The sequence below is a fragment of the Pongo abelii genome, chromosome 4 (genome assembly GCF_028885655.2).
Source record: "Pongo abelii isolate AG06213 chromosome 4, NHGRI_mPonAbe1-v2.0_pri, whole genome shotgun sequence".
NCBI classification, from domain to species: Eukaryota; Metazoa; Chordata; class Mammalia; order Primates; family Hominidae; genus Pongo; species Pongo abelii.
In genome coordinates, this window is record NC_071989.2 from 163,677,598 (window position 1) to 163,698,382 (window position 20,785).

Below are 20,785 nucleotides of genomic sequence, written 5' to 3' on the forward strand. Positions count from 1 at the left end.
AGTCTGGGAGGTTGAGGCTGCAGTGAGCTGTGATCGCACCACTGCACTCCAGCCTGGGCGACAGACCCAGACTCTGTCTCAAAAAAAAAAAAAAAAAAGGTCCCAATGTTGAGGCTAGCTTCCCCAGTCCCTAGCTGTGTGATATTTAAAAGTCAAAGCCTCTCTGAGCTTTACTTGGTTTATCTGTGAAACAAAGTTGTGGCTAATAATTATATATATATATTTCTGTAACTTGTATTTTTAATTGTGGTAAAATACTTATAACCTAAAATGTATCATCTTAACCATTTTTAAATTCACAGTTCAGTAGGCTAACAATTGTATTTAAGTATAATTTTAACTGTACCAATACTACCCCCGCTAGCCTGGCAGAATCATGGTGAGGGTCAACTGAGAAGGATGTGAAAATGCTTTGTAAGATAAAATGCCCTTTGCAGATATCAGTTGCTATGGTGGGTATGACCCCATCTTCTTTCTGTTTCCCCCTCTGGGGCTTAGACTTCAGATCCCTTCAGTTCTAAGATTCTGTGGAAATGTTACTTCTTACCTGGTAGAGATTTCCATCTCAATAAGGAGTCAGGCTTTACACCAAAAGCCTGGAGTTTTCTCTAGGGAATCATCAGCATAATCATACACATAGAAGTTTGGTTACTTTTCTTGTCACCCTATGGAGGAAGCCGTTGGTAAAGTCTTTCTGGCTTGTTGGTGATCCTGGTGTATCTCCATAGCCATATCTATTTATTTATTCAAAAATATTTATCCAGTCCCTTCTAATTGCTAGGTCCTGTTTGAGGTCCTGGGAGCACAGCTTTGAACAAAAGAGACAAACTCCCTGCCCTCATGGAGCTTACCTTTCCTTGGGGAAGGCAGGCAACAAAGTAGATATAAAATATCAAGTAAGAAGTTCAGCTTGCAACTGAAATCCTCTAGCCTCACTCTGGTGCTTTGAAACAAATGGGGCTTTCAGGAGCTGCTGATAAAGGATAAGGATGCCGGCTGGGAGGCTGAGGCAGGAGGATTGCTTGAGGCTAGAAGTTGGAGACCAGCCTGGACAACATAGTAAGACCCCTTCTTTACAAAAAATTAAAAAAATTAGCTGGGTGTGGTGGTGCACGTCTGTAGTCCCAGCTACTTGGGAGGCTGAGGTGGGAGGATTGTTTGAACCCAGGAGGTGGAGGCTGCAATCAGCTATGATTGTGCCATTGTACTCCAGCCTGGGTGACAGAGTGAGACCCTGTCTCAAAAAAAAAAAAAAAAAAAAAAAAAGATGTCGAATTCTTTTAAAACAGGGCTGTGAAATTTGGTAAAGAGGGGACAACCCTATTAAAAAGAAGAGGAGATAAACATTTCTTGAGGCTTTCTGATGTACCAGGCACCCAAATTACCATAATTCATTTATAATTTTTCATTCATTTGGATATTGGTCTAGCTGCTTTAATATAGAACAAAATAATAGAGGCTTTAATGAGGCAGAAGTTAATTTTTCTCTCAGATATACAAGTCTGGGCTAGTGGGTGGTTCTGTAGAGCAGAGCAGCAATATTTCCCAAGTTTATTCCAGAGCCTGGACTCCTTGTATTCAGCTGCTGTACTGTGTATGTCCCAGAGCGCTGCCACAGTGGATAGTGTCAGAGATGATGCACACCACCCTTGATAACTGTGTTGCAGCCAGCAGGAAGAGCAACGGGAAGTGAGGGCATGCCCCCTAGTCTTAAGGGCGTGGCCTCGGAGTTATAGACATTATTTTCTCTTATATTTCATTAGCCATAGGGTTGTCAGATTTGGCATATAAAAATACAGTACACCCAGTTAAATTTGAAGTTCAATAACTGTACTTTTTTGTCCAAATGGGGCATACTTATACTAAAAAATTATTGGGCCAGGCACGGTGGCTCCCAGCACTTTGGGAGGCTGAGGTGGGTGGATCACTTGAGGTCAGGAGTTTGAGACCAGCCTGGCCGACATGGTGAAACCCCATCTCTACTAAAAATACAAAAATTGGCTGGGTGTGGTGGCACGGGCCTGTAATCCCAGCTACTCGGGAGGCTGAGGCAGGAGAATGGTGTGAACCCAGGAGGCGGAGCTTGCAGTGAGCCGAGATCATGCTACTGCACTCCAGCCTGGGTGACAGAGCAAGACTCAGTCTCTCTCTCTCTCACACACACACACACACACACACACACAAAGTATTGGACTTTTAATTTGGGACATACTCGTACTAAAAGATTATTAGTTGTTTATCTGAAATTCAAATTTAACCCTGCATCCTGTATTTTATTTGATAATGCTAATTGGTCAGAACCTGGTCACATGGACACACCCAGCTGCAAGAAAGCTTGGGAAATGTAGTCTTTAGCTGGGTGGCAATGTGTCCAACTACAGCTTGGGGGTTTTTAATTACTGAAAGGAAGCAGGGGAGAATGGATATGGGGGATGTGGTAGGATTAAGGATGGATATGAAGTAGGTACTAGCATCATCCTCATCTTGCAGATGAGGGAGACACAGAGTCAGGACTGGAATCTAGGTCTGTGTCACTTCACTGTTCTGCCAGGAGGTGGCGAGGAAGGCAGCTTTGAGAGATGGCGGGAATTTCTCAGCCAGCCCTTGATTCTGACATTGTGGCAGGAGCAAGAGGAAGAAGAACCAAGGCTGAAGAGGACCACTTTCTGCACTTCCTCCTGCACTCTTCTCAAGCACTCAATTCTGTCTGAGACTTTAGATCTAAGATAGTCTTATTTGTTATTGACTTCAATAGAACAAAATCTTATCTCTTCCACCATGAAAAAAATAAAAGGAGTACATGCTCATGGAAGTTGGTAGCTGTGATACCAATAGAAGTGTAAACTCTATGGCTAGCCACGGTGGCTCATGCCTGTAATCCCAGTACTTTGGGAGGCCAAGATGGGCAGATCACTTGAGGTCAGGAGTTGGAGACCAGCCTGGCCAACATGGCAAAACCCCCGTCTCTACTAAAAATACAAAAATTAGCCAGGCATGGTGGCACACACCTGTAATCCCAGCTACTTGGGAGGCTGAGGCAGGATAATCACTTGAATCCGGGAGACAGAGGTTGCAGTGAGCCGAGATTTCACCATTGCACTGCAGCCTGGGTGACAGAGGGAGACTCTGTCTAAAAAAAAAAAAAAAAAAAAAAGAAGTGTAAACTCTAGGAAGAGGAAAGTGACTTTTACCCTTTGTGATACTCAGGCCCTGGGCTGTAAAGGAAACAGGCTTTGGAATCATGAGGGATTCATACCTGGTTCTGAATCTGTTTACCAGCTGAGCCTTGTTTTTTTGTATCTGCAAAGTGGGACCATAGCGCAACTGCTCCACATAATTGCTGAAAGCATTAAAAGTGAAAATGTAGGCTGGGTGCGGTGGCTCACGCCTGTAATCCCAGCACTTTGGGAGGCCGAGGCGGGTGGATCTCAAGGTCAGGAGATCGAGACCATCCTGGCTAACACGGTGAAACCCCGTCTCTACTAAAAATACAAAAATTAGCTGGGCATGGTGGCAGGCACCTGTAATCCCAGCTACTCAGGAGGCTGAGGCAGGAGAATCACTTGAACCCAGAAGGCGGAGGTTGCAGTGAGCCGAGATCGTGCTACTGTACTCCAGCCTAGGTGACAGAGTGAGACTCCATCTCAAAAAAAAAAAAAAAAAAGAGATGGGAGTCTCCATGTGGTGTTGCTGGTCTTGAACACTTGGGCTCAAGTAATCCTCTTGCCTTGGCCTCCCAGAATTCTGGGATTACAGGCATGAGCCACTGCAACTGGCCTTTCTTCCTCTTATAGAGATACCAGTCATACTGCATTATGGTCCCATCCGGGATGCCTCATTTTAATTTACTATTTGAAATCCTATACCAAATACAGGCACATGGATTAAGGCCCACCCATATGACCTCGTGTATCCCTGAATACCTCTTTAAAGACCCTGTCTCCAAATAAGGTTACGGTCTGAGGAACTGCATGTTGGGACTTTGACATATAAATTTTGATGGGAGGACACAATTCAATCCATAACAGCACTTAAAACTTCCTATTTTATTTTATGGATATTTGTGTACTTATTTTAACTCCCTTAGAAGATGGTAAGCTCCTTGAAGGCAGGAAGTATATCTTATCTATATCCTTTTATCTCCCATAGTGTTTAATGGACTTTCTTGGACTTAGTAAATGCTCAACATTTTTCGTTGAGTGAATGAATGGTATATAAAATAATTCTTGGTTAATAATAATTTCTCATTTCCCAAATTTCGTATTAAAAAACTATGTAGTGGAGATAGCATTGGGCTTGATGTCAAAGACCTGGGTTCTTTTCCAAACTCTGTCACTTTCTAGTTGTGTGCACTTGAATAAGTCACCTAATCTCTCTGGGACTCCATTTCCTCATCTGTAAAGTGGGAATAATAACACTATCCTGTTTGCTTTACAAGTCATTAATGAATATGAATAAAATAGTTTAGTTACCCTCAAAATATTTGGGGGCAACTACTATATACCAGGCATTGTTCTGGGCACTTGAGATATAATAGTGAACAAGCTGGGCCAGGTTCCTGTTGACAGAGGATTTTTCTTTCAGCCCCTTTGCTGGACTCGCAGCAGTGGTGCCCTGTCTACTTGGCCTGCTGCACTCAGCCCCTTCCGGGAGGGAGCACATGAGCGAGCCAGTGTGGGATCTGGCCGGCCACTCCGAGCATGACACAGGAGCAAGCTCTGTGTGGGGCCCATGGCCAGACCAGGTGCAAGGGTGCCCATGACAGAGAAGCCCCAGAGGGAGTGTTAGGGTGCTAATTAGCTCTTTTAGTTCCGCCATACACAACCTGATGGATGGTGGCATGTTAGCAGCTCAGTCAGCCCCTGGTCCCATCACGTGGAATGGCTGCCCTCTGCTGGAAGGGGCAAAAGGCCAGTGTCATAGCCTTTTTGGGTACCCGTTCTCAGTGGGTCCCAAGCTGTTGTCCAGCATCCAAGAAGAATGAGGATATGCTGACAATCAAAGAGTGAGCAAGGCAGGGAGTTTTATTGAGTGATCAAACAGCTTTCTGTGGAGACAGGACGTTCCCCTAACCGAATGTGGGAAAGTCCCCCCCAGTGTGGCTGAGTCCGGGGCTTTTATGGGCTCAGAATAGCAGGGGCAGGCTGTAGGTGGTATTGGAAAAGGCAACATTTGATTGGTTAAGAGGCATTATTCAGAAAGACTCAATAGGGAAAGGGTGGGCAAACAAGAACAGAAGTTCTCACTCTGGCTTGTGGGTTTCATCTGGGACCAGCAGTCTGATCTTTCAGACTTCAGGCTGTTTTTTGGCTGGAAAGTGGTGTTTCACTAGTGATCTGCCCCTATCTGCCTGGCATGTGGTTGCCTCCTGTCACTATCACTGTCCTCATTCTTGTTCTTGTGGGGAAATAGGTGATTAACAAGAAATTATTACTGATGAGTACCCAAAACAATTTCAGAAAGTGCTAAGTTCAATGCAGACTATAAAGCAACGTATGTGATAGTGGGGGCTTACCTCCTAGAAAGGGTGGTTAGGAAAGACCTCTCTGAGGAGGCATTTGAGCTGAGATGTGAAGAATGAGAAAGAAGTGGCTATTCTGGGGAGTGAGAGTTAGGAGGGATGAGTATTCCAGGCAGACGGAGGACAAAAGGCCCCGAGGCAGGAGAGAGTGAGTGTGAATATTCAAGTAAGCTAGTAGGGTAATGACATGTAAAATTTGCAGCTCAGTCAAATGCAAGGCTTCCCACCCATCACAGAAAGACCCTAGGGTTGGGGTTTTATTTCTGACTCATCCGTGGTGTACAGCTGGGGCATCACTTCCCACATATGCAGCTTTGGGCATATCACCTTGCCTCTCATGGTTTCTCCTTCCCTGCCCTGCCTGGCTGCCAGTGTTGGGAGGGGGTCAAATGTGACCATGTGGGTAAAGGCACTTTGAAAATATGAAGCACTGTGTGTTTTCCAGGTGGTATCATTATTTGAAAACAAGTTACCTACGATTAGGGATTTGCACTTTGAATTCTGCAAGTAGCTTGCTGATCAAATTTTCTGAGGAGAGTTGCAGTCACCCCAGCTCAGAGCTCAAAAATGCCTGTCTCAGGCTTTTCAAAGCAAATTGATAAGAATTAAGTAGAGGTAGCTGCGGAGATGTGAAAGCTGTGTTTTGTGGGGGTTGAATTCTAACTTTCTTGCCTACTGAGACTCTATATGCATGATTTGGTGTGAGTAACCCCCCTGTTTGGGCGCTTGGATGCCTATGAAACTATCTTGGGATCAGGTCAGTGTTTGTGTGTGTCTGTGTGTGTGAGATTTTACATTGCAATAGAATATTCCAGAAAAGAGCCATCTGCTCAGATATTTTAAGCATGCCACTGCCCCCAGAACTGATGTGATTGAACATTATACACATACATCTTGAATAGTGAAATTGCACCCAGGCACATATCAATTACAGTAACAGAGCATTCTTTTTTTTTTTCAACATCCTTTCTTGATGAAAATTCTTTTTTTTTTTTTTAAATTATACTGTAAGTTCTGGGATACATGTGCAGGACATGCAGGTTTGTTACATAGGTATACACGCGCCATGGTGGTTTGCTGTACCTATCAACCCTTCATCTACATTAGGTATTTCCCTAATGCTATCCCTCCCCTAGCCCCCACCCCCCGACAGGTCCTGGTGTATGATGTTACCCTCCCTGTGTCTATGTGTTCTCATTGTGAGAACATGTAGTGTTTGGTTTTCTGTACCTGTGTTAGTTTTCTGAGAATGGTGGTTTCCAGCTTCATCCATGTCCCTGCGAAGGACATGAACTCATCCTTTTTCATGGCTGCATAGTATTCTATGGTGTATATGTGCCACATTTTCTTTTCTTTTCTTTTTTTTTTTTTTTGTTTTGAGACGGAGTTTTGCTCTTGTTGCCCAGGCTGTAGTGTAATGGCATGATCTCGGCTCACTGCAACCTCTGCCTCCCAGGTTCAAGCGATTCTCCTTCCTCAGCCTCCTGAGTAGCTGGGATTACAGGCATGTGCCACCACACCTGGCTAATTTTTTGTGTTTTTAGTAGAGATGGGGTTTCTCCATGTTGGTCAGGCTGGTCTCAAACTCCCGACCTCAGGTGATCTGCCCGCCTCGGCCTCCCAAAGTGCTGGGATCACAGGTGTGAGCCACCGTGCCTGGCCAGTGTGCCATATTTTCTTTATCTAGTCTACATTGATGGGCACTTTGGGTTGGTTCCAAGTCTTTGCTATTGTGAATATTGCTGCAATAAACATACATGTGCATGTGTCTTTACAGTAGAATGATTTATAATCCTTTGGGTACATACCCATTAATGGGATTGCTGGGTCAAATGGTATTTCTGGTTCTAGATTAACAATTATCTATCCACTCAACAGATATTTATTGAACATTTACTATGAGCAAGTCGCTGAGATAAACAAACATGCTCTCAAGTGGGTATCTGTTTCTATTGGTTGGACTCTTGGTCTCTGTCTGTCTGTCAGTTTCTCTTTGTCTCTTTCCCATGTTCTCCCCTGCCCCCTTCACTTATGGATTTGCCTCATTGGAATCAAGATCCATTCAACTAGTGGGGCTTCCATAATTGAGGCTTGGGGCATATCAAATGGACCAGCTAATGGTGACTATTTTTTTTTTCCAAGGCAGGTTATCAATTATGAATGGTCAGGCAATCGCAGATCAAAAGAGTCCCATTTCCCCCAAATGATGTAGATTTTAGAATGAGATGAAATGAAATGGAGCTAAAAGGCATTTTTAAAAAGAAGGCTAAGGGATTTGGAGCTGGAGGTATGAAGCTCAGGATCAAGGAGACCTCTTGCTTTGGTTTCAGAGTCTTGGACAGCTTATGCATAAACTGGAGGGCCAGCAGCTGGAATGACCAGGACGCCTAGGTGCTGGGAAGGTTAGGAGGCTGGTGGTTGCAGGCCACTGCAGTCTAAAGAGTGATACTGACTTAACATCAGCAGCAGGACTGCTTGCTTTCTCTGCCTCAGCTCCTATTGCAATTTCTATGCCATCTATGTGGCCTGGACCTTGTGATTTTCAGAGATGAGAGTGCTGCTGGGAAGCTTCCCTGGACACCCCCTAGGAGGAAGAGTTATCCTTGCTGCTTTCCTGGGTTTGCTCATCCAGGGGGACTGTGGCAGCTGTTGTGATTATTCTCTCCATCTCTGTCTCTGTTCTCTCTCTCTATTTATATCTCTCTCTGTCTCTGTCTTTCTGTTTCATTCTCTCTCTCTCTCAGACAACCCCCTACCACCTGCTGCAGTAGCTTCACTTCCCAACACACCTAGAAACCCACACATTCTCAGCTATAGAGACAAGGAGGAAATCCCATGGAAGCACATTGGGCCAATTAGTGAGGGAAATTGATGACTATAAATTTTATGAATTCAAAATGTTACTGAATAATACACATTCAACACAGAAAAATTAGAAAATATAGGTAAACGAAAAAGCAAATGAAAATCACTGAGTGTATAAGGAATTTTTAAATTAAACACCAGTTTAAAAATATGAGAAGAGAAATCTATGAATGAAAACCAAATACTCAAATGCTTCAGAAGGGCATGAAATAAAGAGTGAGATCCTCTGTTGCTGGGTCCCCAAGTCCCCTTCCCTTGAGACAAAAAATTCCAGAAATTTACTCTACCTGCACAAATGTATGTCTCTATGTATATGATCTTAAAAGAAAACCACAAATGGGAGCATAATGTTATTATTGTATTTTTAGTAGACATGGGGTTTCTCCATGTTGGTCAGGCTGGTCTCGAACTCCCGACCTCAGGTGATCTGCCCGCCTTGGCCTCCCAAAATGCTGGGATTACAGGTGTGATCCCAGCACCTTATTATTCTACTTAATAAATTCCAAATACCTTTCCATGATAACACATATGGATAAATTGTGAATATGGCAAATATGCCTTAGTCATTGAGTGCCATGTTATGAGTACCACGTTAATTTGTGAATATCATGAATTATGAATACCATGTTAATCTGTGAATATCTCTGGAATACATATTGAAGCAACAAAGACAAGAGAAAAGGACACTCGGCACTACTGGGAAATGATACTTGATTATTTAGAATTTATCACATTTGCGCTCTTTGTGGAAGGATGTGACAAAATAATTAATTTGCCTTTTCTCTAAACTGACCACTCCCATCACACAAATGCTCTGTGCACTCTGAATTGCTGCCTGTCTTCGATGTCAGCAGTGACATAATCCGCAAACCTTCACGGCATTTGGACTCGTTGTGTTCAAGGACACAGAGCCAGAGCAGGGCTGCTTCCCTGGGGCCTAGATGGTGCTGGTCTTGAGAGCAAGTGTTCAGGGAATAGGCCATGCTTACTAGAGTTGAGCACTGATGGACAAAGGGGCCAATATATTTTTTAATAAATAGATTTTTTATAACATGTGGAATCTTCTAAAATGGGGAGCTCAGGGCAGGGCCCCTCCTGCCCAGGTCTATGGGTGGGACTCTACACTGGCGTGACTGCACTGGTTGTTAAAATATTGAATTATGTTCATACAGTTGGTAATAGATGCTGCTTTGCATCCCAAATGATCTCTCCCCGTGACTCCCCCTACCCTGGCCCTCCCCAGAAACCACCTCCCCTCCCTCCTCATGATCCAGCAACTGAAGGGTTAATGCCGAGAACACCAAAGGGCCTCTAGAACATGGATCCAGAGCTGTTGCTGTGCCTATTCTTGTTGGCACAGAAGGGATGGAGGATGTCCTGATCAGGTTGTTACATATTTTTATTATTACCCCTACTTATGAGTAAATAATCAGTGAATACCATGCCCTTGTTTCTCTAAAGACAATTTTGTGTCAGATACCACTGATGATAAAAACAAGATGGGTACTATGAGAAAACAAAGCCCAGGTGACAAGCTGGGATGCTATAGGTCACATCCATTTCATCAGGTGGCACATTGAGAGCCACCTTGACCACTTTGGTTTCTCCGGAACAAGCATCTTTGGCAGGAACCCAGCAGCAAAACAAACTGGAGTCATGAGGGGTGATTACCTTGCAACTGCTGCTTGCCACATTATCTCAAGAGTGATGCTTAGGATTCTGAAAACACCCTGCCTGGGGCCCATAGTACAACATTTAGAAAGACATGGGAGTTGGTGCCATTCTTCCTCTTCGTCTACAACTTCAATAGATACATCCCTTTTCCTCTTTAAGAAACGTGGCATTTAGGGTATTTAATTTAATTGGGTGGATTGGGTAGAAGTAGAATAAGTTGCTTTTCCCTGTCCTTAATTCTGCCAGGTAACCAGGGACCAGTTGGAACAAAACCAAATCTGATTTATCAAAGATAACACCTATTAGCATGTTTTCTTCTTCCAGGCTTTTTTTCTATGCATGTAAATATAAATAAGTTGCTATACTTTTACAAAATTGGAATTATTATGTTTTATATAGTTTGTATTCTATTTATACTTAACATTATATGGAAAGCAATGGCCAAATCATTAAGTATTCTTCTAGGACAGGATATTTAATGTTTATATAATGTTTTATCATAGGGCTATATCAACATTTAACACTTTTATTTTGGACATTTAGGCAATTTTCAATTTTTTGCTAATGTAAGTAACTGTATGATAAATAGTCACATCTTTTCACACATCCTTTCCTTAGAATAAGGAATCTTAGCTTCAGAGATACTCCTTTTTAGTTCATATGCCAACTCTTAATCTTAGTTGCCACCATTAGGTTTAATTTTCTCCCACAACTTTTTTATGGCCTCTGGACTAAGCACCTCTTGAATTATCTCTGAACTCTCAGCAGCTTTATAGAAATAACCTGGAAGCTGACCAGCAGCTCTAGTTTCTGGGCACGTCTGATTTACAGATTTCCTAGACATGGGGCAGATACTGGCCATTGCTGACGGCTCCATAGTTTGTATGGGTCGTGTAAGCATCTAATAGGAGATGGAATCTTTTTTCTCTTGGCCTACTGCTATCCTCCTCCTCCCTTCTCTCTTCTTCTTCCTCTCTCTCTCTCTCTCTCTCGCTCGCTCTCTGTCATCTTTTCGCTCTATCTCTGGAAAAGACAGATTGGCATAACCTGAGTCAGATACTCACATCTGGATCCGTAAACCAAAGGCCAGATAAGGTGGGTTACACTGAAGAAATATAGCAACTTCTGTAACCCTACGCATAATGAGAAGAAGAAGAAATTCTTAGAAAATAGTGACTGGGCAAACAAGGCAACAGGGTCCAAAACAATTGGGTTTGATAAGGCAGGGTTCTAATCTATGGTCTGCCAGAAACTTGCTGAGCCACTCAGTCTCCTTCGCTAGGACTCAATGTGCTCCTCTTTGGAATGACACAGTTGGCTGGGTGTGGTGGTGCATACATGTAATCCCAGTACTTTGGGAGGTTGAGGTGGGAGGATCTCTTAAGTTCAGGAGTTTGGGACTGGCCTAGGCAACATGGTGAAAGCCCATCTCTGCCAAAAAACAAACAAACAATTGAACAAAAATTAGCCAGGCGTGGTGACATGCACCTGTAGTCTCAGCTACTTGGGAGGCTGAGATGGGATGGATGATCACTTGAGCCCAGGAGGTAGAGCCTGCAGTGAGCCATGTTCATGCCACCACACTCCAGCCTGAGTGACAAAGTGAGACCATTTCAAAGAAAAAAAAAGAAAAAAAAAAAGACACAGTTGGATTGATTGATTCCCAGATTCCCTCTAGGTTCCTCAGTTTGTTGGTGGTAAAGCCAAGGCTCCAAACTAGGGCTTCTTCCTCATGACATATCTCCTCCAGCTAGCAGCCTTGTCCAGTCCATGCTGTTCTTTATGATGAGTTCCCTGGCTTCCATCTCCACTCCACCAGGCCAGAATGAAGACATTGACCTTTGCAGTTAACTTCCAAGAAAGATGTGTGTGTTTCTTGCTTTATGCTGTAGGTGAAATATGAGTAAATGGAATTTGGGGTAATCATTTTTCCCCGCTGACTCTGTGATTGCATTGTGATTCCAGAACTCTTTTTCCTTTAGAGAATGTGAGATATTGGAAAGCCCTTAGAAGTCATTTAGTCCAGGAGTTCTTAATCTGGATTCTGTGAACCTCTGAGGTCTGGGAACACACTGAAATTAGAGGAAGAATATGTGTATGTACATTTTTGAATCGACAGAGGAGATCAATTTTTAAAGCCAGCTTATTTTTAATGGAGATACAATTAAGATCTTAAAATGTACAGATTAAATATTCAATTTGATAAGTTTCCACAAATATATAACTTTAGCATCCGTCATCCAAAACAGGACCTAAAACATTTTCATCACACCCAAAGGGCACCCCTTGCATCACTTTCTAGTCAACCCTCCCCTGCCCCCATTCCCCCAGCAAACACTTTCTGACTTCTATTTCATATGACCACAGTTTATTTGTTTCTTGTTTTAGAATTTCATGTGAATGGAACTGTACAGTTTTTGCTTTTTTGTCTTGCATCTTTTGCTCAACATTTTTTTTTTGTAAAAAGACTTAACATTTTTTAGATCAGTTTTAGATTCACAGCAAAATTAAGAGGAAAGTACAGAGATTTCCCACATGCCTCCTTCCCCCAGACATGTTATCAACATCCAGCACCAGAATGGTACATTTGTTATAATTAATGAACCTACACTGACACATCATTATCATTCAAAGCCAATAGTTTACATTAGGGTTCACTCTTAGTGTTGTACATTCTTGCCAGCATTTGATGTTGTCAGTGTTCCGGATTTTGGCCATTCTAGTAGGTGTGTAGTAGTATCTTATTGTTTTAATTTACATTTTCCTGACCAAATATGATGTGGAGCATCTTTTCATGTGCTTATTTTCCATGTTTATATTTTCTTTTGTGAGGTGTCTGTTAAAGCCTTTGGCCCATTTTAAAATCAGGTCGTTTGTTTACTTATTGTTGCATTTTAAGAGTTATTTGTATATTTTGGATAACATTCCTTTATCAGATGTGTCTTTTGCAAATATTTTCTCTCAGTCTATGGCTTGTCTTCTTATTCTCTTGACAGTTTTGTTTGAAGAGCAGAAGTTTTCGATTTTAATGAAACTTATTAATGATTTATTTCATGGATTGTGCCTTTGGTGTTATATCTAAAGAGTCATCTCACACCTAAGTTCATCTAGGTTTTCTCGTATGTTATTTTCTAGGAGTTTAATAGTTTTGCATTTTACAGTTAGGACTATGATCCATTTTGAGTGAATTTTTGTGAAGGCTGTATTTTTTTTTTCATATGCAGATATATATATATTTTTTTCACATGCAGAAGTCCAGTTGTTCCAGCACCATTTGTTCCATTTGTTGAAAAAACTATCTTTGTTTCATTGTACTGCCTTTGCTTCTTTGTCAAAGATCAATTAACTATATTATGTGGGTCTATTCACTGTATCTATATGGTCTCTCTACTCTAATACATTGGTCTATTTGTCTATTCTTTTGCCAATACCACATTGTCTTGATTACTGTAGTTTTATACTAAGTCTTGAAGTTCGGTAGTGTCAGTCTTATGACTTTGTATTTCTCCTTCAATATTATGTTTGCCATTGTATTTTTTTTCCCTCTCTATATAAACTTTAGAGTCAGTTTGTCAATATCTATAAAACAACTTGCTGGGATTTTGATTTAAATTGCATTGAATGGATAGATCAATTTGGGAAGAACTGAAATCTTTATGATATTCAGTCTTCCTATCCATGAACATAAAATATCTCTCCATTTATTTAGTTCCCCTTTGATCTTGTTCATCAGAGTTTTGTAGTTTTCATCACGTAGATCTCACACATATTTTGTTAGGTTTATACCTATTTCATTTTTTAAGTGCTAATATAAGTGGTATTGTGCTTTCAATTCTGAATATCACTTATTCACTGTTGGTATATAGGAAACCAATTTACTCTTGTGTATTAACCTTGTATCCTTTAAGTTTATACTATACTCACTTATTAGTTCCAGGACATTTTTCTGTTGTTGGTTAAAAAGAAATTTCTCGACTTACCCTCCCCTTCCCACCGTGCCGGCCTGCGCGCGCAGACGTGCGCGCTCCGCCCTCGGGCGGTCTGCACTGCAGTTGGTTGGCGTCTCTGGGAGGGATTTGAAACTTGGCGGTTAAAGCTCCGGTTGGGATAGGGCGGCGGGAGACCCCGGGTGAACGGGGAGGGTACATTTAGTTTGAGACGGTGCTGAGATAGGATCATGAAGGAAGAGGTGAAGGGAATTCCTGTAAGAGTGGCACTGCGTTGTCGCCCTCTGGTCCCCAAAGAGATTAGTGAGGGCTGCCAGATATGCCTTTCCTTCGTGCCCGGGGAGCCTCAGGTGGTGGTTGGTACTGATAAATCCTTCACCTACGATTTTGTGTTTGACCCCTCTACTGAACAGGAAGAAGTCTTCAGTACAGCAGTGGTGCCGCTCATAAAAGGCATATTTAAAGGATATAATGCAACGGTCCTGGCCTATGGGCAGACTGGCTCTGGAAAAACCTATTCAATGGGAGGTGCATACACTGCAGAGCAGGAGAATGAACCAACAGTTGGCATTATTCCTAGGGTAATACAACTGCTCTTCAAAGAAGTTGATAAAAATAGTGACTTTGAATTTACTCTGAAAGTGTCTTACTTAGAGATTTACAATGAAGAAATTTTGGATCTTCTATGCCCATCTCGTGAGAAAGCTCAAATAAATATACGGGAGGATCCTAAGGAAGGCATAAAGATTGTGGGACTCACTGAGAAGACTGTTTTAGTCGCCTTGGATACTGTTTCCTGTTTGGAGCAGGGCAACAACTCTAGGACTGTGGCCTCCACAGCTATGAACTCCCAGTCGTCCCGATCTCATGCCATCTTTACAATCTCCATAGAGCAAAGAAAGAAAAGTGACAAGAATAGCAGCTTTCGCTCCAAGCTGCATCTTGTAGATCTCGCTGGATCAGAAAGACAGAAGAAAACCAAGGCTGAAGGGGATCGTCTAAAAGAGGGTATTAATATTAACCGAGGACTCCTATGCTTGGGAAATGTAATCAGTGCTCTTGGAGATGACAAAAAGGGTAGCTTTGTGCCCTACAGAGATTCCAAATTAACTCGACTGCTGCAAGATTCTCTAGGAGGTAACAGCCACACTCTTATGATAGCCTGTGTGAGTCCTGCTGACTCCAATCTAGAAGAAACGTTAAGTACCCTTCGCTATGCTGACAGAGCAAGAAAAATCAAGAACAAACCGATTGTAAATATTGATCCCCACATAGCTGAACTTAATCATCTAAAGCAACAGGTACAACAGCTACAAGTCTTGTTGCTACAAGCCCATGGAGGTACTCTGCCTGGGTCTATAAATGCGGAACCATCAGAGAATCTACAATCCCTGATGGAGAAGAATCAGTCCCTGGTAGAGCAGAATGAAAAATTAAGTCGTGGTCTGAGCGAGGCAGCTGGTCAGACAGCCCAGATGTTGGAGAGGATCATTTTGACAGAGCAAGTGAATGAAAAACTGAACGCCAAGCTAGAAGAGCTCAGGCAGCATGCGGCCTGCAAACTGGATCTTCAAAAGCTAGTGGAGACTTTGGAAGACCAGGAATTGAAAGAAAATGTAGAGATAATTTGTAACCTGCAGCAACTGATTACCCAGTTATCAGATGAAACTGTTGCTTGCATGGCTGTAGCCATTGATACTGCAGTGGAACAAGAAGCTCAAGTGGAAACCAGTCCAGAGACAAGCAGATCTTCTGACGCTTTTACCACTCAGCATGCTCTCCATCAAGCTCAGATGTCTAAGGAGGTGGTTGAGTTGAATAATGCCCTGGCACTGAAAGAGGCCCTAGTTAGGAAGATGACTCAGAATGACAGCCAACTACAGCCCATTCAGTTTCAATACCAGGATAACATAAAAAATCTAGAATTAGAAGTCATCAATCTGCAAAAGGAAAAAGAAGAATTGGATCTTGAACTTCAGACAGCAAAGAAGGATGTCAACCAAGCCAAGCTAAGTAAGCACCGCCGCAAATTTCTCCAGGAGCTGGAGGGTCAAATAGCTGATCTGAAGAAGAAACTGAATGAGCAGTCCAAACTTCTGAAACTAAAGGAATCCACAGAGCATACTGTCTCCAAGCTGAACCAAGAGATATGGATGATGAAAAACCAGCGGGTACAGTTAATGCGTCAAATGAAAGAGGATGCTGAGAAGTTTAGACAGTGGAAGCAGAAAAAAGATAAAGAAGTAATACAGTTAAAAGAACGAGACCGTAAGAGGCAATATGAGCTGCTCAAACTTGAAAGAAACTTCCAGAAACAATCCAGTGTGCTCAGACGTAAAACGGAAGAGGCAGCAGCTGCCAACAAGCGTCTCAAGGATGCTCTCCAGAAACAACGAGAGGTCACAGATAAGCGGAAAGAGACTCAGAGCCGTGGAATGGAAGGCATTGCAGCTCGAGTGAGGAATTGGCTTGGAAATGAAATTGAGGTTCTGGTCAGTACTGAGGAAGCCAAACGCCATCTGAATGACCTCCTTGAAGACAGAAAGATCCTGGCTCAGGATGTGGTTCAACTCAAAGAAAAAAAGGAATCTCGGGAGAATCCACCTCCTAAACTCTGGAAGTGTACATTCTCCCTTACTGAGGTGCATGGTCAAGTTTTGGAGTCAGAAGATTGTATTACAAAACAGATTGAAAGCCTAGAGACTGAAATGGAACTCAGGAGTGCTCAGATTGCTGACCTACAGCAGAAGCTCCTGGATGCAGAAAGTGAAGACAGGTCAAAACAATGCTGGGAGAATATTGCCACCATTCTGGAAGCCAAGTGTGCCCTGAAATATTTGATTGGAGAGCTGGTCTCCTCCAAAATACATGTCACCAAACTTGAAAACAGCCTGAGACAGAGCAAGGCCAGCTGTGCTGACATGCAGAAGATGCTATTTGAGGAACAAAATCATTTTTCTGAGATAGAGACAGATTTACAAGCTGAGCTGGTCAGAATGGAGCAACAGCACCAAGAGAAGGTGCTGTACCTTGTCAGCCAGCTGCAGCAAAGCCAAATGGCAGAGAAGCAGTTACAGAAATCAGCCAGTGAAAAGGAACAGCAGCTGGTGAGCACACTGCAGTATCAGGATGAAGAACTTGAGAAGATGCGAGAAGTGTGTGAGCAAAATCAGCAGCTTCTCCAAGAGAATGAAATCATCAAGCAGAAACTGATCCTCCTCCAGGTAGCCAGCAGACAGAAACATCTTCCTAATGATACCCTTCTATCTCCAGACTCTTCTTTTGAATATATCCCACCTAAGCCAAAACCTTCTCGTGTTAAAGAAAAGTTTCTGGAGCAAAGCATGGACATCGAGGATCTAAAATATTGTTCAGAGCATTCTGTGAATGAGCATGAAGATGGTGATGGTGATGGCGACGGTGATGAGGGGGATGATGAGGAATGGAAGCCAACAAAATTAGTCAAGGTGTCCAGGAAGAATATCCAAGGGTGTTCCTGCAAGGGCTGGTGTGGGAACAAGCAGTGTGGGTGCAGGAAGCAAAAGTCAGACTGTGGTGTGGACTGTAGCTGTGACCCCACAAAGTGTCGGAACCGCCAGCAAGGCAAGGATAGCTTGGGCACTGTTGAACAGACCCAGGATTCCGAAGGCTCCTTCAAACTGGAGGATCCTACCGAGGTGACCCCAGGATTGAGCTTCTTTAACCCTGTTTGTGCCACCCCCAATAGCAAGATCCTGAAAGAGATGTGTGACATGGAGCAGGTGCTGTCAAAGAACACTGCTCCAGCTCCCTCCCCTTTTGACCTCCCAGAGTCGAAACATGGAGCAACAGAATACCAACAAAATAAGCCTCCAGGGAAGAAAAAGAAACGAGCTCTGGCCAGCAACACCAGCTTCTTCTCTGGCTGCTCCCCTATCGAAGAAGAGGCCCACTGAAGTTGGAGTCATCATCTATACCCCCAATCTGGCTTGGGAGATGCTTTCAGGTTGCAGCCAGAAGGGGTTTTTTAAATGACTTCTCTGGATTTCAGGTTTCTTGCCGTTGAAAAAAGGAACAAAGCATTACTAAAAAGAAGGTAACCTTTGTTGGATGTTGTCCCTCAGCCTCCAGCCCCAGACTACTGCTCTCTGCTCTCTAGAAGGCTGCTAAACCACCTACTGAAGAGAGAACGAACTGACTTTCCTAATGACTCATCAGGAACCAGTCCTCAGTATGATGAAGTTCCTTCTTATTTGTGAGCAGTTCAGGCTATCTCCTGATGGGGATGAGGCCAAGGCTTTCTTATCTTTTGGTTGTCTCTGCTTAATGGAGGAGCCTGGCCTAGGATGGAGGTCTGGCTCAGATCTTTCACTCCACCTTGGGAATGGGGTTGTGATCTTTCCTGTCCTGACCCCCTCTGAATTGTAAGTGTTTCAATAGTACTCTTGATTGTATGCCATGTTGTTGAAGTAAATGAATTATTTTTAAATGTTAAGTAAATAAACCTTAGCCCATCTACTGTTAAAAAAAAAAGTCTCATAGACTATCATGCCATCTGTGAACAAAGATAAGTTTTGTTTCGTTTTGTTTTTGAGACAGAGTCTCACTCTGTTGACCAGGCTGGAGTGCAGTAGCGTGATCTTAGCTCACTGCAACTTCCACCTCCATGGTTCAAGTGATTCTTGTGCCTCAACCTCCCAAGTAGCTGGGATTACAGGCTCACGCCACCATGCCTGGCTAATTTTTTGTATTTTTAGTAGAGACGAAGTTTCGCCATATTGGCCAGGCTGGTCTTGAACTCCTGACCTCAACTGATCTGCTCGCCTCAGCCTCCCAAAGTGCTGGGACTACAGGCGTGAGCCACTGCACCTGGCCATTAACAAAGACAGTTTGATTTCTTCCTTCCCAATGTGTATACTTATTTCCTTTTCTTGTCTTGTGACATGAGCTAATATTTTCAGTACAATGTTGAAAAGAAGTGGAGAGAGAGGACATCCTTGACTTGTTCTGTATCCTAGTGGGAAACCTTCCAATTTCTCACCATTAAATGTGATGTAAGCTGTAGGTTTCTTGTAGATATTCTTTATCAAGGTAAGTTCAACTTTGTTCCTAGTTTACTGAGAATTTTCATCATAAATGGGTATTGGATGTGTCAAATGCTTTTTTTGCATCTATTGATACGATCGTGTTAATTTTTCTTTTTTAGCCTGCTGAGGTGATAGATTACGTTGATTTTTGAATGTTGAACCAGACTTGCATACCTGGGATACATTCTACTAGGTTATGGTATATAATTCTTCGTTTCATTTTCTTATAATGTCTTTGGTTTTGATAATATAATCACATCATGTTTTTTGAGATTCATTCATGCTGTTGTGTATATTAGTAGTGTTACAGGATCTCTGGAGTGTAGATTTTTCTGGCCAGAAACCTCTGTGGCCACAGCACCTTTGCCTGGGTTCTTGCCCAGCATCCAGGAAGAATGAGGTACACAGACAAGTGAAGGGTGAAGAGTTTTATCTAGCATTAGAACAGCTCAGAGTGGGTAGCTCCCTCTGTAAGCAAGTTGTTCCATCAACTGTTCAGCTCTCGGCAGAGAGGAGACCCTGGAGAGGGTGGCTTCTCTCCACAGACAGATCATTCGGATGTCTCTGCAGGTCTCTGAAACTCTCATTAGAGAGGGTCGCTCCTCTCTGCCGGCAGGTCGTCTCTGCAGCTCTCAGTGGAGAGAGTACTACTCTCTGCACCGGTCGTCCCATCACCTCCAGCTATCAGCGGAGCGAGTGCTCCCCTCCTCGTCTCTCTGCCCTCTCCCTCCTTTGGCTGTCCTCTGGCCTGCTCTGGCTGAGGGCCTAGGGCTTTTATGGACCTCAAAGGGGAGAAAGTATGTGCTGATTGGTTCATGAGCGGCCATGGGGAGCCGGAAGAGGCACTACGGGTTCCCACTCCAGTCTGCGGGACTGGCAGCCCAGCCCCCAGCCTTCAGGCCCTCCCTGGCCTGAGGGTGGGGCCTTCCTGGGGACCCTGTCCCCTTCCGCCAAGGAAATCAATCTGCCTCCTGCTGTCATTCATGGCCCCAGGGCTCGGCCCCAACCCCTGCTCTGAGACCAGAGCAGGGCAAAGAGGGGCCAGACAGTGGAAGCAGACACCCCGCCGAGCCCGCAGGGACTGGGAGTGGGGTGGGGGTGGGGTGGGAGACTTCCTGGGGCCCCGGAGGGTGCAGGCTGCAGAGATGCCTGGGTCCTGCGCCTGGGAAGTCGGCCGCAGCTGCTCCCGGGAGCTTCGGCCCCGCCAACTCAGCCCAGCTCCTGCCTGCTTCCTGGAGTGGGAGGCCCAGGTCTGCAGCTGCCGGTGTGGCAGCTGCACCCCAAGAGCACAGGGAGGCTCGGATCCACAGCTGACGTTTGGGCGGCTGTAGCTCCAGGAGGGCGGGGCTCCTGCCTGCTTTGTAGAGCAGGAGGCCTGGGTCTGCAGCTGCAGTTTGGGTGGCTGCAGCTGCACGGAGAGCTCCCGTCTCAACTCAGAAGGGGCAGGGCTCCCACAGACTCCATGGAATGTGCAGCCCTAGTCCCGCCTCCCTGCTGCAGCCGGCATGATGGCAGCAGCCACTGCCATCAGTAGTTGGTTCCTTTATATGGCTAAGTAGTAGTCAATATTATGAATATATAACAATTTATCATTCTCCTATTGGTGGGTATTTGGATTATTTCCATTTTATGCTATTATGAATAAGGCTGTAATAAATATTCCTTTATGAGTCATTTTGTGGACATATGTTTTCATTTTTCATAGATTAATA

At 43.7% G+C, this 20,785-nt stretch overlaps 1 protein-coding gene across 3 annotated transcripts in view; it reads left to right on the forward strand.

Annotated features, from left to right (window-relative positions):
• KIF4B (kinesin family member 4B) overlaps nt 1-19,050 on the forward strand; it is a 35,933-nt gene extending 16,883 nt beyond the window's left edge. Inside the window, exons 1-2 of one of the 3 annotated variants that reach the window (XM_054556135.1) lie at nt 14,091-14,161; nt 14,421-19,050. In XM_054556135.1, coding sequence (XP_054412110.1) covers nt 14,529-17,942 — 3,414 coding nt within the window. In that variant the 5' untranslated portion in view covers nt 14,091-14,161; nt 14,421-14,528 and the 3' untranslated portion in view covers nt 17,943-19,050. Of the gene's footprint in view, nt 1-14,068 lie in introns of those variants that run through there. The other 2 variants (XM_054556134.2, XM_003780435.4) reach the window with 2 other exon arrangements.
• The last annotated feature ends 1,735 nt before the right edge of the window (nt 19,051-20,785 follow it).